Source organism: Vicugna pacos, chromosome 4, assembly GCF_048564905.1.
Source record: "Vicugna pacos chromosome 4, VicPac4, whole genome shotgun sequence".
Classification (NCBI taxonomy): domain Eukaryota; kingdom Metazoa; phylum Chordata; class Mammalia; order Artiodactyla; family Camelidae; genus Vicugna; species Vicugna pacos.
Window position 1 is genome coordinate 5,288,660 of NC_132990.1, and position 15,142 is coordinate 5,303,801.

General features: G+C 51.9%; 1 protein-coding gene across 6 annotated transcripts in view; it reads right to left on the reverse strand.

The window, feature by feature from the left end:
* Positions 1–15,142, reverse strand: part of DAPK1 (death associated protein kinase 1) — a 179,868-nt gene that overhangs the window by 12,233 nt on the left and 152,493 nt on the right. For all 6 annotated transcript variants that reach the window (XM_072959179.1, XM_072959178.1, XM_072959180.1 and 3 more), the window contains exons 20-22: positions 9,340–9,562; positions 2,955–3,143; positions 679–876 (exon numbers count right to left, since the gene is read on the reverse strand). In XM_072959179.1, the coding sequence (XP_072815280.1) occupies positions 679–876; positions 2,955–3,143; positions 9,340–9,562 (610 nt within the window). The remainder of the gene's footprint in view (positions 1–678; positions 877–2,954; positions 3,144–9,339; positions 9,563–15,142) is intronic.

Sequence of the window (15,142 nt, forward strand, 5' to 3'; positions counted from 1 at the left end):
CGGCCTCTCAGTAATGGCAGTGTTTAAAATGAAAACATGAAAAAGAACAAGAAAGAAGAGGCAAAGTGGAGGTAACCTGAGGGGAATTAGCCCAATTTGTTTTATGATTACATGCTTTTCAAAAAAAAAAAATTGAACTGCTGAGTTTCGTATTTCACCAGGGAAGGCTGCTTCTTTTTTTGTGTGTGAAAAGAACAAAATCAGTTTGTCCACGCTGTGTTTTCCTCTAGGAATAAAGCGAAGGTAATGCGTTCATTCCGTCAATATGGTTCCTTTTCTCTGATTTTGGATGGAACTACAGAAAGAAGGCCCATTCTGTTTATTAATTGTGCACCATTTGGTGAAGGCACAGTAGCTGTCAGAGGAGGCACGCCGCTGTGCACTGAACAAAAATGACCACAGCTCTAAAATGTAAAAATAAAGTGAGAAATGGCTCTCAAGGAAGTACTCAGAATTGAGTCTCTGTGGCAGAAATCGTGAAGCAACTCCCTGCAGAACAAAACAAACAGCTGAGCCTTAGGAAATTCCAGAGTGGAGATCTTCCGGTTGGAAGGAGGAATCAGGGTGGCCTCAGCCGTCAGCCAGAAGCTGCAGGACCCTGGCACGACCTGGGGCACCAGCCGGCAGGAAGGACACCCCCTCCCGCAGGGGCATCTCGGGTGAGTGAATGCATCTTACCTATGGGTTCCTCAACCGGGACAAGAGACTTCAGGAAACTGAGCCAGAAAATCACTTGATTCAGCTGGATCTCGTAGGGCTCTTCTAGACTGAAAACAATGACATGGATGGACGTGGGATCATTGGCGGCAAAATAGTCGTAACAGCAGAAATACACAGGATTTCCAGAGAACTCCCACACGCTGAAGTCGCCAACTCCTGCAGAGAAAAAGAAAGACGGCTGTCGTGCAGCACCACCACCAAATTTCTATCACAACGCCTCTCAGCCCTTTCGGGATTACCAGTGGGGCCAGTGACACCCACAGCATTCGTCTGCTTGCTCAGGCATCTTCTTAAGTACAGACCTCCATATGGGATACTCCATATTTCTGTTTATGTCTGTGCTTCTGTATATCTTTATCTTCTATATACCTTTTATATCTGCATCTGCTTATCCATTTTCCTTAACACCTTCATTATTTCTTTGTTTTGTTGTTTGAGGGGGTGGGAGGTAATTAGGTATATTTATTATTGTAATTTTTTTTATTTAACAGAGGTACTGGGGACTGAACCCAGGACCTCGTGCATGCTAAGCACGCACTCTACCACTGAGCTATCCCCTCCCCCCTTTAACACTTTTATTATTGTATCTCTATCACATCTACCCTGGGGTGGTACACACACACACACACACACCCCCAACCCACACATGCATGTGTATGCCTATAAGCATACGTGGGAAGGTGTATGTGTCTACATACACTGTTTTTCACCCCCCCAAACAGTGGTATATGAACTCTGAAATGTAACCTGAATTTTGGTTAAACAGTGACTAAATTCACCTTCTACAGGTGAGGGAGCAACTTGTTCAGGTTGGTCAGACGGGAGCTGGCTGTGTGCACAGGTGTGAGATGCAGTAGTTGATGGGCAGTTCTGCACACGAGGATGTGAGCAAAACTGTGAGGAAGCTGGGCCCAAGGGGCCACTCAGGCTGGGGGAGGCGGCGGAAGGGTCAGGCCGGGGAGGAAGTGTGTGTGTGTGTGTGTGTGTGTTTGTGAGCTGTGGGTGTGGCTGGTTTTCCCAGAATTGTCCCTGGGTGAGGTTCTTAGGCACCCAGAACCTCCTAGTGACCGTCCAGACACATGGACACCTCTACTGTGCCACATCCCACCAGGTCGGTGACCACCCCCCCGTACCGGCCTCTGGGGAGATGCGCAGGACCACTTCTGCTACAGGGTTCCAGGCTCCCTTTCCCTAATTTTCCCCCTTGGTGCTTATTCTGTGCCAGAAATTCTGCAGTCAGGAGTCATACTGGAAGAGCCACAGGGCTTTCCTAGAGCTTCCTCTTAGAGCTCAGACACTTCTGGGGAGCATGCGCCTCTGAGTCTGGCCGCTAAAACCTTAGTGTGAATAGTTCTGGAGCATGGAAATAGGCCTTCTGAGCCTGGGGAGCACTGGGGAGCACTGACAGGTAGACGTGGGACGGGATGAGGCCGGGGAGGAGGCGGGGTGAGGGCAGGGATGCTGAGGACTCACTTCTCCTCTCCCTGTGCTGCAGGGCCAGCTTTGCTCCCCGGGAGCTGGGAGAACACTCCGCTTTGAAGAGAGCAAAATGCACTTGGACTTTAATTCTGTTTCACTGGGGCCAGTGGCTCTCAAAGTGTGGTCCCTGGCTGGGCGGTAGCAGCATCACCAGGAAACTCCCCAGACAGGTTGAATCAAGGCTTGAGGGCCGCCCGGCCGTCTGTGTTTTCACCTGCCCTCCAAGGGATCTGGGTGTACGCTGGAGTTTAAGAACCACTCTTTTAGGTAAAACACCGTGAGTATTCTGTGTTTCACTGGGTTGAGTATAAAAGGGCCATGAAGATGCTCCCCATTTCCCCTTTCTGGTTCCAGCGTCTTGGGCTCAGCTGGGGGCCCGGGAGCTCCGGGGGTGTGGCAGTTGGGTTTCATACTTGGGTGTATCAAACTGCTAGTGGGACTGTATTTTATGAGACTTCCTATCCAAGTAGAAGTTTTGCACCACTTTATAAGATGTATTAATTTACTTAATAGTTGATTATTAAGCATCTACTGTATGCCTGGTGTTTTGCCAGGTGCTGGGGGCACCAAGGTGTTTAGTGTTACTTTTTGGGGGTATTAACCAGCCACGCTTCAGTCCAGGGTCACTCCCAATATCACCCTGCGCTGGCCCCTCTTCTGTGCGGCTATGACGGATGCCTGCTGGCAAAGGCTCCCTCGGGGGAAACCGAGGCAAAAGGAAACTCGAAGTCCTTCCCGTGTGGGGTGGGCCGTACCGTTCAGATAGGCGTTCTGGATGTCAATGGCCTTGGTGGACTGGTCATCGGCGGAGCAGTGCGGGTGGTGGGCGGGGGCCCCGAACACCTCCAGCATCCCCTTGGTGAGGCCGGGCTCGAACATCATGCTGCGGCTCCTGACGCTCACGTTCTCGCAGCCCGGGTACAGGTTGTTGATGCTCACGGAGACTGCAGGCCAGAGAGCAAGCCGGTCAGACCCTGCCCGCGCGGCGCGCCGCTGCCCTCCCTCCCAGCCCTGTCCTTTCCGGCGCCCGCTCCGTCCCCGCCCCACCCGCTTCAGGCCGGGCTGTGCGTGGGCCCCTCGCGCGTGCAGGGCAGCACTGCTTCCCAGCGACGCTGCGTAACTCCTTCTGTTCGCTCCATCTCCCGTATCCTTTCCCGCGCTGCTGTGCCCTGAGAGGCTGACCCCACGGACTCATCTCCCAGCCTTACTTGCCATTTGCCTCTGGTTAGGGTCCACCAAAGGGAGGCACTGGAGAGGCTGGGAGAAGAGGAAGGCCGAGATGTTTTTTCCCTCCTCGCTTCCTGCTGCTTTTCTGATACCAGCTGTGTCTCTTGACTCTGGACTCGCCTGAGCTGCTTCCCCCCTGGAGCTCCAGCTTTCTCAGGATCAAGATTTCTTCCCCCTGTCTTTTCAGCCCCCAGGGAGGTAACGGCTCCCCTCTATTTCTAGCCTCTGGATGCTTCACTGTCTCTTGTATGTTCCTTTGACTTTTTTCTTTTTAATTGAAGTATAGTCAGTTTACAATGTGTCAATTTCTGGTGCACAGCATAATGTTTCAGTCATATGTATGCATACATATATTCGTTTTCATATTCCTTTTCAGTATAGGTTACTACGAGATATTGAATATAGTTCCCTGTGCTATACAGGAAAAATCTGTTTTTTTAATCTATTTTTATATATGGTGGTTAACATTTGCAAATCTCAAACTCCCAATTTATCCCCCGACCCCCTTTCCCCCCAATCCCTGGTAACCATGAGTTTATTTTCTATGTTTGTGAGTCTGTTTCTGTTTTGTAAATAAGTTCATTTGTATCTTTTTCTTTTTTAACAAGTCTCAATTTGTGGCATCAAGTCTTTAGCATCTCTTCAATCGTTGCTAATCTTCCCTTTTAATAAAAAGGGGTAGGTAACTGTATAGAGCTAGACTTTGATCACATTATTTGATGTTCATTGTATTCATTGTTATTTACAGCACCAGTATTGGTTTTCCACTTATTATAAGGATAGTAACGATTTCATTTTCAAACCTATGTATTTTAGTAAATATAAAGAACCAGCTTTTAAAGTATTACATAAATAATAATGGTAGAACTTTGAGGGAGGGAGGGTCAGTTGAATAATGCGGTTTGGGTTCCCTGGGCCAGGAGCAGCCCTGTGCATCCTGGGTCCGGACTGCTCGTTAGCTTGCCTGGCTCTCCCAAAAGACCCCCAACAGCATTGTGAAGGCAGAGCTGGCCTCTTTGCTCCAGGGCTAGGACTCAGGGTGGACGGGGGCGGGGCCTCTGTTAAGTGCTTCTGGGGAGGGGCTTGGTACGCTGAATCACACTACACAGTTAAAACCTTTGGTTCACATTTAATAGCTACAGACACTGCCAGGTACTAAAGAAATGATCATTTTACATGGGCCACCTAACTTTTAAAATTGGTGATCCAAACACAAAGGTCACTATTGTTTAAAGAGCAAAGATTTCAGACAAAGGGAATCTCCAAGGGGCAGTGGAGGCAGGGTGCAGGGCAGGAGGAGAAACGCGGAGCTCAAGGGTAGGGTCAGGTACCAGGGAAGGAGGAAGGGCATGAAGATGGGAAGACCTATTTATACATACATTCCCTGGTTATAAAAGTAGACCACTTGGCAAACAGATATGTAACGAAGAAAACAAAATGGCTCAATTTTCAACGCCAACACGATCGAACTTTCAGTGTATTTCTTTGCAGATTGTTCATCCAAGTCTGACAAAAGCCATGGGACTTCGTCAGACTGGGTTTGTCTATTTCCCCGTGCCCCGAAACCTGTGTCTGGGACGACCACAGTTGGGAATAAGCTTTGTCTCAGCGGCACTGTGGGCTGGTGCTTGCCGAGGGAGAGCAGACCAGATTCGGTAAATGACAGGCATTCCTGCACCTCGCTGACAGTTTTTGTTGGGAGAATGAAAGGTAAGGGAAGAGTTCGTATACGATATTATTAAAATAACAATTTCACAGGGAACTGACATCACAGAAGGAAACCAATTTTGCTAACTACTGACCCCTAGTGGTAAAAAGTGGCAAGTCCTGATGGAGGAGCCACTTTTGCACCCTGGTCAGAAGAGACTTCCTGCAAAGGCGCCTCTCTGCTGAGGGCAGGGAACAGCCTCCTGCAGGGCTCTTCCTGGGCACCGGCCCCTCCGATGGCACTGGGGGTTTCCCTTCTACTGCAATTCAACAGCTGTGGCACTCAGCCGGCCACAAAGTGGGTGTGTGCACGGCAGCCACGTGCCATGAGCAGCTGCACCCAGGTCACCCACCCCTCCCTGTCCCGTCTCCTGGCTGGTGGCCTTTAGCCTCCAGTGTTTTCAGGAGGGGAAAATGCAAAAGGGGCAGGTTTCTAAAGGCACAAACAACCTTTCTGTTGCCTGAGTGGTGTAAATGTGCCCATGTGGGCATCCCCCATGGGGAAAGGATTGGTCTAACTGTTCTAGCAGAGGTCATGGGGGTCCGGAGCTCTGGCCTGGACCAGGCCACTCGGCATGCTACTGTGAAGTGACAATGCTGCTGTTTCCAGATCAGACCTCCTTCTCTGGAGGCCACACCCCAGAGCTGCCTTTCTCGGATGTCTACCTCTCCGTCGATTCCCCTCCAGCACATGAGGCCCCCTAGAGCCTGCCGCCCTCCCCCAGCTGGCTGTCCCCCAGGTGGCCCTCCTGGCACCCCAGATCTGTGCCACACTCTGCTTTCCCGAGGACCCCCTTATGCTGTTTTGTGAGGGCTGGGAAGTGACAGGTGCACTGCATGGTCTAGGATGGCGGGGTCCAAGCCCCGCTTGCTGCCGCCTCTGCCAGCACTCCCTCTGCCCAGGGTGAGCCTGCCCCGCACCGGGCAGGGCAGGAGGGCCTGCTACAGAGCCTGCAGACACAGCGTCCCGGCTCTTCCTGGCCTCAGGCAGGCCTAGAATTAACTGTGGATGAATCTTGTCACTTCAGGGACTGCCTGGCTAGAAACTTTACCCACCCCTCGAAGCACACTGGCCACCTGGACATTAAGCAGCATGGGCCTCTACGAGGCCACATGGCTTGTCCATCCTTGCCCAGGCCCTCTGGGAGGCCACTGGCTTCGGCCAGCCAGGCCTGGGGTGAACTAGGGGTTACCGTAGTTACACACTCCAGCGCACACTTGAAATGTCTTTTCTGTCACAGGGCAAAACTGCAGACACGAGTGTGGGAGATTCTGCCTCTGAGCTCTCTCTCCTGGCCTATGGGATCCTGGAGTTAGGGGGCCGGGTGGTGATGAGGTGAAGTGCAGAGCATGTGCCCCTCTTGATGGGGCAGCCCCCCCTTCCCCCTCCACGAACACGCTCCAGGCAGGAATGTGAGTCCAGTGTGGCCAGTGCTTCCAATTTTTCACAAGAAGCCCAATATCTAACTTTTAAGGTGAGATTTCTTGATTTTCAGACACTGGGCGCTAATTCAATTTTTCTCCTTGCCCCCCCTCGTGTTACACAGAACGCTGCAGCTTACCAGGCTGCCGACCTCTGCTTAGGCAGAAACGCCATGCGTCCCTGAGCCTCGAGGTACTTTCCTCCGAAATGGCGTTATGACCCAGCTGCACAGAGCTGTGAGAATCCGGTGAGACCACGTGTGTGCAGCACCTGGAACCCAGGTCGGCACAAACTCTGTGACTCACACGCGTGGCTTCCCACACTTCCCTGCTTCTCCGTAGGTTTTATTTTTGCCTCCCCGAGGAGCAGCGACTTTTCCAGATGGACAACTTTTTGGTGTCCCCTTCACCTTCTCGCGCGCCTTTTCGGCATTTGTTACCATCTGCAGTGGACTTTCTTCTAGGAACGTGACCACAGAGAGCAGAACTGTGCTCCTGAGAGAAGGGTGAGTTCCCAGAGAAGGTTCTGCCGGGGGCACAGCCAGCATCAAGAGATGACAGGTCACCAGGAAGGGTCTAAAGAACTAAGCTGCACGACATATAAGGAAGAGCTGTGTTCATCTCCTAACAGTCCTTTTGGAGAAGCCCAGCTCCACTAATGAGTTACCTGGACACAGAGCTCGGAGGGTTCAGCCGGGGAAGGCAGCTCTGAACAAAGGGGGCCGAGAACACACGAGTAACAGCCTCCCCAGGAGACCCACCGCATCTCTGCGCTGACTGCAGCCGGGCTGGCTTATTTGGGCCAGAGCCCAGATCGTCCTCGAGAGAATCTGGTGTCACTGAGCCCCATGACCCAAGTCTCACTGAGCCCTGGTTCAGGGACGCTCTTACACACAGTGAGATCTGCTGACAATCCGGCCATCCTGAGCTGCATTTTATCAAGGATCTATTTCCGGCTTCTTCCAGGTATGGGAAATTGACCAGAAGGAAGATGAATGGAGATATTGCTTCAGAGGGGTGAGGCTGAGCAGCAGATAAGATTTCGCCCTCTTGGGGAACCCGTATGTCACTTGATGGGTGGCTGGTTCAGTTTAGCCCATAGGCTCCTAGGGTATAAATTTATAGCCAAGAGGACTAAAAATTCCAGGTCACAGATCAGGATAGATCTCGGTCTCTGTTACCACACACACACACAGTGTCATTCCACCTGTTTCCACCCCCCCCCACCCCACCATACACAGCCATTCAGATCAGAGTGACCTGAATCCACAACAGGAGAGTTCGCTCCCTCTAGGGGCGACACCAGGAACTGCTGGAGAAGCGGACTTTGAACCTTGAACACTGGCCTGGTCCACGTGGACACAGAAGTTGAACTTAATCAGTGAATCTGAAAAACTATTGGCTTCTGAGAAGGTGTGAACCTATCTTACTTCCTGAAACTGAGGAAAATTACAGTGGAGAATGGAAAACATGAGCATGGATACACCCCAAATCAGACGCAGTTTTAAGTGTCATTAATGAGCCCTAGCTCAGGAGCCAGACACTTTGTGAACTGGCAGCTGTGTGACTCCGGGGTGGTCTACTGGGCCCCTCAAGGCTCAGTAAACGGTGGCAAAAATGCCAATAAGCTGTCATGTGGATTAAATGAGGTGTCACACACACTACATTTCGACACGTTTTTGGCACACAGGTAGTGCTCAGTACGTATTAGCAATATGTGTTAACAATATTGCAATCATTCGAATTAGCTATCCATTTTGGTTATTATTTCTTACCCAAGTTTCAATTCTGTTGCTGTGTTCAGACGAATGAAGTTGAAAGGGGGCACGTAGCTCTCAGCCCACTGTCCCTCACCCCCTGACTCATGCTGCCCAGACCACCTTCCTCATGCAGAGAGAAGCTACACGGAACCACGAACTTTAAAGCTTTTGTTTTCATCCTAGGGAACAGATGTGACAGCTCTGTAGTATGTATGGAAAGCGAGTCTGAGGCCCAAAGCTTCAGCGTTGACGTTGTTTAGCAAATTCTCTGAAGGTCTCTATTCTTATCTTTGAAAAACCTAATTCCTTCACTCTGAAGGGGGGTTTCAGGAAGAAAGACACCCCAGATGGCACAACTGACGTCTGTTCACTGCAGGGGCTTCTCCCTGGGGGGGGGACAGGCAACCCTGCGGGTCTGGGTGGGAACCCACTGATGATCGCGTCTGCGGGTCAGGGAAGACAGCAAAGTCCCCTTCCCAACAGGGTGGGTGGATGGACCAACTGGAAAACCACTAAGGAGCCTTTCAAAACCATCAACCAACTTTGAGAGGTGCAGGAATGGGCTGCCATGTGAATTCAGCTTCATGGTTCCAGATTCTCGCATTCCTGGATGTGCCTGCGGCATTCCAAGGGTGGAGGACCATCCTGGGGCCTGAGATTCAGTCTGTGCAGCCTTGAACCTGTGTCAGCCCAAGCTCTTCGTGTTTTCAAGGGCAGAGCCCCTGTCCCCGAGCAGAACACGACACGATTGTGCTATCCTGCATGTTTGTGATTGGGGATCGTGATGTTGGTGACGCCCTTTCCTCATTATCCGCGGGGCAGGGTGCACTTACCAGCCAAGGGGAGTGGACACAAGGCCAAGAGCTGAGACGGGTCATGCTCAGAAGCCACCAAGGCGGTGGGAACCGATCAGCCTCGGGCCAAGTGCCCCAAACAAAGCCACCAGCCCTCCCAGAACTTGATACGAGAGAAGCACCTGGTGGAGAGACAGGGACGAGGGCGGGGGGCTGTGGGGGACCCCTACCTGTGGGCTTGGAGGCCAGGGGCGAGGGCGGGAACCGGGTGGAGCTGGCGGAGGAGAGCCGGGGCCTGCGTCTTCGGAAGAAGCTTCTCAGCAGCCCGCACTTGAGAGACTCCACCAGCGTGGTCTTCCCAGACGCCGAGTGGCCGAACAGCTTCAGTTTGATTCTCGGCTGGAGGTTCTGCGTGGGTCGCAGCTGCTGGATGAAGAGTCCTCGGTGTGTGTCCTGAACACAAATGAAGAGGGCCTGTCAGTCATCACGGAGGTGAGGGGGGGCAGGCCCTGGGCAAAACGCACCCCCGATCCCCGGGGGCCAGGACCCCGCCTTCCAGTCTGCGAGTTTTCTTCCTTTTAAAAGATTGAGGTAGGGCGGAGTGGGTGGGGGCGGGTACAGCTCAGTGTAGAGCGCATGCTTAGGGTGCACGAGGTCCTGGGTTCAATCCCCAGTACCTCTGTTAAAAAAAACTGAGGTGTAAGAGAGCTGTAACATTTTATTAGTTTCAGGTGTACAGTGTAATGATTCTCTATTTGTATATGTTGTGAAGCGATCACCACAGGAAGTCTAGTTCACATCCATCACCACACACAGTGACAAGGTTTTTTTCCTTGTGATGAGAACTTTTTCGATTTACTCTTATCAACCATCAAATGTACCCAGTATCATTAACTCTGGTCGCCATGCTGTACATCACATCCCCAGGACTTCATTTATAACTTGAAGTCCGCGATCTTTACCCATGTGGCAGATACATTTTGTTCTGATCCCACTGCATTTTAAAACGTTTCATGTGCAGTACACACACAGTGGGGAGGGTATGGCTCAGTTGGTAGAGTGTGTGCGTAGTGGGTTTAACCCCCAGTACCTCCATTAAAAAAAATACACATAATATACAAGTCACCACTTTAACCATTTTTAAGTGTCCCCCTGGGAGGCTTTTAGCACACTTACACTGCTGTACAACCACCACCGCCATCTAGCCCCAGGGCATTTCCATCACCCCACAAGGGAACTTGGTACCCATTAGCAGGCACTTCCTGCTCCCCTCTCTGCCTGACCACTGGCCATCACCAATGTGCTCTGTCTCTATGGATTTGCCGATTTCCGTTGCATTTTGATGATAATGAATTGGAGGGGGGAAGCAATTCCTGTAAAGTGATCAATTTAACAGTGAAACAGGGGTCAGCCTGTTAGATTGGCCAGGGGCACCTGCTCCTTCTGGGGGCGGTGGGATCTTGTTCCTTTATGACCCTGTGAGGTACAAGATGATGAGAAGGAGGGAGTCACAAGGTACAGAGCTAAATACCGGAGAGGGGCCTGGGGAACGTGACAACCTTTCCATTTGCTTCTTTCTCAGCCCCCCAGGGAGAAGCAGCCGTCTCCCCAGCACTGGATAATTCACAGATTCGCTCATTCACTCGGCCACAGACATTTATGGAGGACCTCCCAGGAGCTGGAACAGGAAGGTCTACACCTGCTTCAGATCCACAGTCTTGGGGAGACACAGACATGTGAACACTCTGACATCAAATATAACATGAATGCTTCCAAAGGGATGGTGTTGGCAAAGTGCCCTGTGCACCCAGAGACCTACCTCAAGGTCTACACGTCGATCATCCACCCCGGCTCCATCCCAGCCTCACATGTCCCACCAGACTCCCAGCGGCTCTGTGGTAGCAGCCTGCTGGAGCTGTGGCATGCAGCCCGAGGCCGGCTCCTCCTCCCCTCCCCAGGACGACGCCCTCCACTCTAGCCCGGTAACTGTCCGCGCTGCAGTCGCTCTCCAACAAGGAGCCCATCTCTCTCCTCTGCTACCAGGCCCACGGCAGTACCTCCTGGATAGAGTCAACCTGACCGTCCTTAACAAGGGTCATGAATTCTTTTTCATTACACCCAGAGGAGCTGAGACAGACGCACTTCCCGTGTCTGCAGCAGGAGCTCCCCGTGTCTATCCTCCAGCTTACACTGTGCTCTCTTATGTTCCTTATTAAACCTGAAAGAAGCCTCTGTGCTCAGGGCGGCGGTTCTCCCTTTCAGATGCAGAAACCAAGGCTCAAAGAGGCCAAGGCACTCGCCCAGGGCAGAGGCAGAACTCACCCCGGGTCTCCCCGCGAGGAAAGGGGGTGGGGCCGGGGATAAACGGGGAGCTGCACAGGGAGAGCAGAATCTCACCTCAAAGCGGGGACGTGCCTGAGTTACAAGCAGGGGACTGTGCAAGGAGGGCCCCTTCCAGTTCATCCCACTTGGAAGACACTTCCCAGTTAGTGCAGGGTCCTGATTTAAAGTACGACTTAGAAGTCATTGCTACGAACAAGGCAAGCAGGATGGCAAGGGGTCCCCTTGCTCTGGATTTGCATAGACAAAGGGTGCACCTCATTTTGGCACCTTGTTTCTCCTGAGCAAATGACTTGGATTGCTGGCCCGTGTTAACGGGCTCCACGTCATTGGGGGGCTGCAGAGGGCTTCAATTCTTTATCAGAAATGCGGGTTGAGGCTGCATCGTTCCTTCATCGGAATCTGTTACCTGCTCACAGGCTGTTTCTCAAATAATAACCACCTTCAAGAAGTCTTTGTCCATGAAAATACTGCTTCATCGGACTTAGAGCTTGACTTTTAGAACGTCCTGGATTCTGGATGGTCACAGCAACACACATACACACACATTCTCACCTTCCAAGCGGAGATGAATGGTGGGCAGGTGAGAAATTGATTCAAAGGCCAAAGAATGGGGTATAGGGTTGTAAGCCATCCCACGGTCCCGCTCTGCGTGGGGCCTTCACACATGTCCCTGACACCCCCTCTCCCTCCCCCCGGGAGCTGCTGGCCTGGGCTGGGACCGCCTCATTCTCCCTTCACCCTGCCTTTGGGAAGATGCGCCAGGAAACTGCTCTCTCCATCAAGACTGACAGCATCCACCATGATCTTGAAAGGCAAGGCAGGGAAAAGCAAAATATACTCGAGTCTTCTCCTAAGGAAACCTAACCTCGCCCTTGAGGATGACCCCTCCTCATGCTCCCTGAGAACCTAGGAGAATCTGGACACTACTGAATTTGATACAGACGTCTGTGACAAGGGTCTGAAATCTCTTTTCCTGGTGGGTGGCGCATTTTCACTTTTCACCACTAGATGTCGCAGCAGGGGCGGGCGGCGGGCCCAGACCAGTGTCCCCACGAAGGCAGCTTCCAGCAGCCTAAGCAGCGTGTGCTCCCCAATGCAGACTATGGTTCTGAGGCGGAGAGGGGCAGAGGAAGGCACTGGGTGTGCTCCCGGCGGGCTCCAGAAGGTGGCAGAACACTGATTTCTTTGGAGTCGGGGAGCCCAGAAGTCCATTGTGGTCTATATTTAACAGAAGCTCCAGGAACCCCCTGTGCCCAGGCTGGTCAGGCCCTCACGGGCTGGGCCAGCGGAGCAGGTGCAGTGACACTGCCCGGGGAGTGGAAAGCTGGGACTAGGGTGTTACCTAGGTCTTGGCTCATGCCTTGAAATGTTCTCTTGTGTCCCCCCCTTCATCACCCCCCACCAAGGCTGGCGGATGTGGCTGCACAGCAGTGAGGCCTGGGGTGAGTGGGTGTGGGCCTCTTGTGTGCCCACAGCCAGAGCTGGGACGAGGAGGGGGAGCAGCAGTGAACCTCAAGGAGTTAGAATCCTAAACCTGAGCCTGGTGGTGATGAAGCCGCGTTTGTGACAGTGGGAGCCTAGAACACATGCTATTCCCTGTTAGCTTTAAGCGTATACTTTAAATCCGTGTATCTTTAAATCCTGTGTAAGACAGGAAAGTCAGCTTCTATTTCTATTCTTGCCCAAAACTCACAAAGTAACTGAGCCTGGTCCAAGCTGCTGACCGACCTCGCCTGGCCACCAAGACCACCTTCCATCCAGTCTCTTGGTCTGAGCAGTCAGAGGGTAAGTCCTCAAACCTAACCCACTCACTGAACACACGTGGCCCAAAACCCAAGCGCCTTCCCAAGGTCTCTTTCTCATCAGATCTCCCTGGGCGTCATTCTCTGCCCAGACATCCACGCCCAAACTCTGCAGCTGACCCCATCTCCTTCCTCCTTTCCCATCTATTTCCTAGAACACAACCAACTCTTTACTGCCTCCGGCCCTTTTCACTCACTCCTCCCTCCACCAACCTTTCCTCCAGCTGGCTTCTCTTTCTCGGCCTTTGGGTGTTGGTTTAAATGTCACCATCAGGGAGGCATCCCCCAACCACTCAGTGGACAGCAGCTGCCACCTCCACCCTCTACCCCTACCGTCTGTCATTTCAGCCTATTTGAATCCCCTGCACTTACACCAGGGGGCGGCACACCTTTCTGTAAAGGGCCAGGTGTTCTCTGCTGTGACTGCCACCTGTGTATCTAGAAACCAGCCACAGACAGGAGTGGAGGGGTGCAGCTGTGTGCCAATAAAACTTTATTTACAAAAACAGGTGACGGGCCGGCTTTGGCTCTACAGCCATGGTTTGCCGCCTCCGACTTACCTCTTCTCGCATTTTCTTATTAGTTTATTGGCTGGGTCTTGCCTCTTTGGTTCACTGTGGTCTCTCTGGCGCCTAGAACTGTTCTTGGCAGAGACACTGTGACTATCTTTTAAATGAATATTATTTGGTAACTGCATTACCTTTTGGTGGGGGGTGATTAGGTCGTATTTGTTTATTTTTATTTATTTTAACGTTGGTACTGGGGATTGAATCCGGAACCTCATGCTCTCTACGCAAGCACTCTATCACTGAGTTATACCCTCCCCTGGCATTGCCTTTTGAAGTCCTGGTGAATCTCGGTTTCTAGTTTCCTTTCTTCCAGCACCTTGTGCCCCCTGGCAATTTAGCTGTCACTTTCTCATCTGCCAAGGTGACTAAACGTCAACAGATTGACGGGGAGGACCATCTCCAATCTGGGAAAGCCAGATAAGCGAGGTGACGTGGCTTTCCACACGTGGCAGGATGCAATTAGACCCAGCAGGATGGGAGCAGCAACTCTTAATTATGCAAATGCAGTTGACTGGTGGTGAATTTTAAATTCTGGGCAAACTCCCAACTCTGTCCTATTTTCCAAAATATTCCTAGCCATCTTTCTTCACTGTCTAGTCTTAGGCTTAGGAAAAGATACTACTCTTAATAACAAATTTATGGAAAAGCTGATTAGAAGGACAATCAAACGAAATAAAAATAAGCCAACGCCCCAAACCGTCTGAAACTAATATTTTAAAATCAGGAAAGAATGGGCTTGCGGTGATAGTAAAAATGGATGACGGTGCAAAATCTAAGTGCAAGCTCCTTCCCCGCCTGTCATAACAAGCCCCCTCCTTCTTTTCTAGGAGGCGAACTGGTTTGGCTAAATAGCAATACAGTTTGGCGGCAGGTTTGGAGGGCTGGACCAGGCTTTGTTTAGCAGTGGGGCGAGCACAGGGGTCAGCAGACGGTGCACTTCCTCCTCATAGGAAGGTGGTATCTACCATGCAAGGAAGCTGTGGGCGCCTCCACAGACAAATCAGGGCAAGTCCTGATTTGCAGTGTTTGCTGATTCCCGTGGTGTAAATACTGCCCCTACGCCTGATTTCAAGCCCAGAATGTGATGGTACTGAACATGCAGCTGGCAAGAGACATGTATGGTGGGGTCTCCCAGACAGTACCCGGGGCTCTGGCACGCCACTACCCCCAAAGCACTTCGTGTTGAACTGGGTCAGGGTGGACCCGACCCAGTTCAAGCCTGCACCGTGTTCTTCCTTCCCTCACTGTCCCCCAGCTCAGTCGCCCTCACTCTACCTGCCCAGATGCCCTGGCTGTAAGGTCTCACCTCCCCGAGGTCA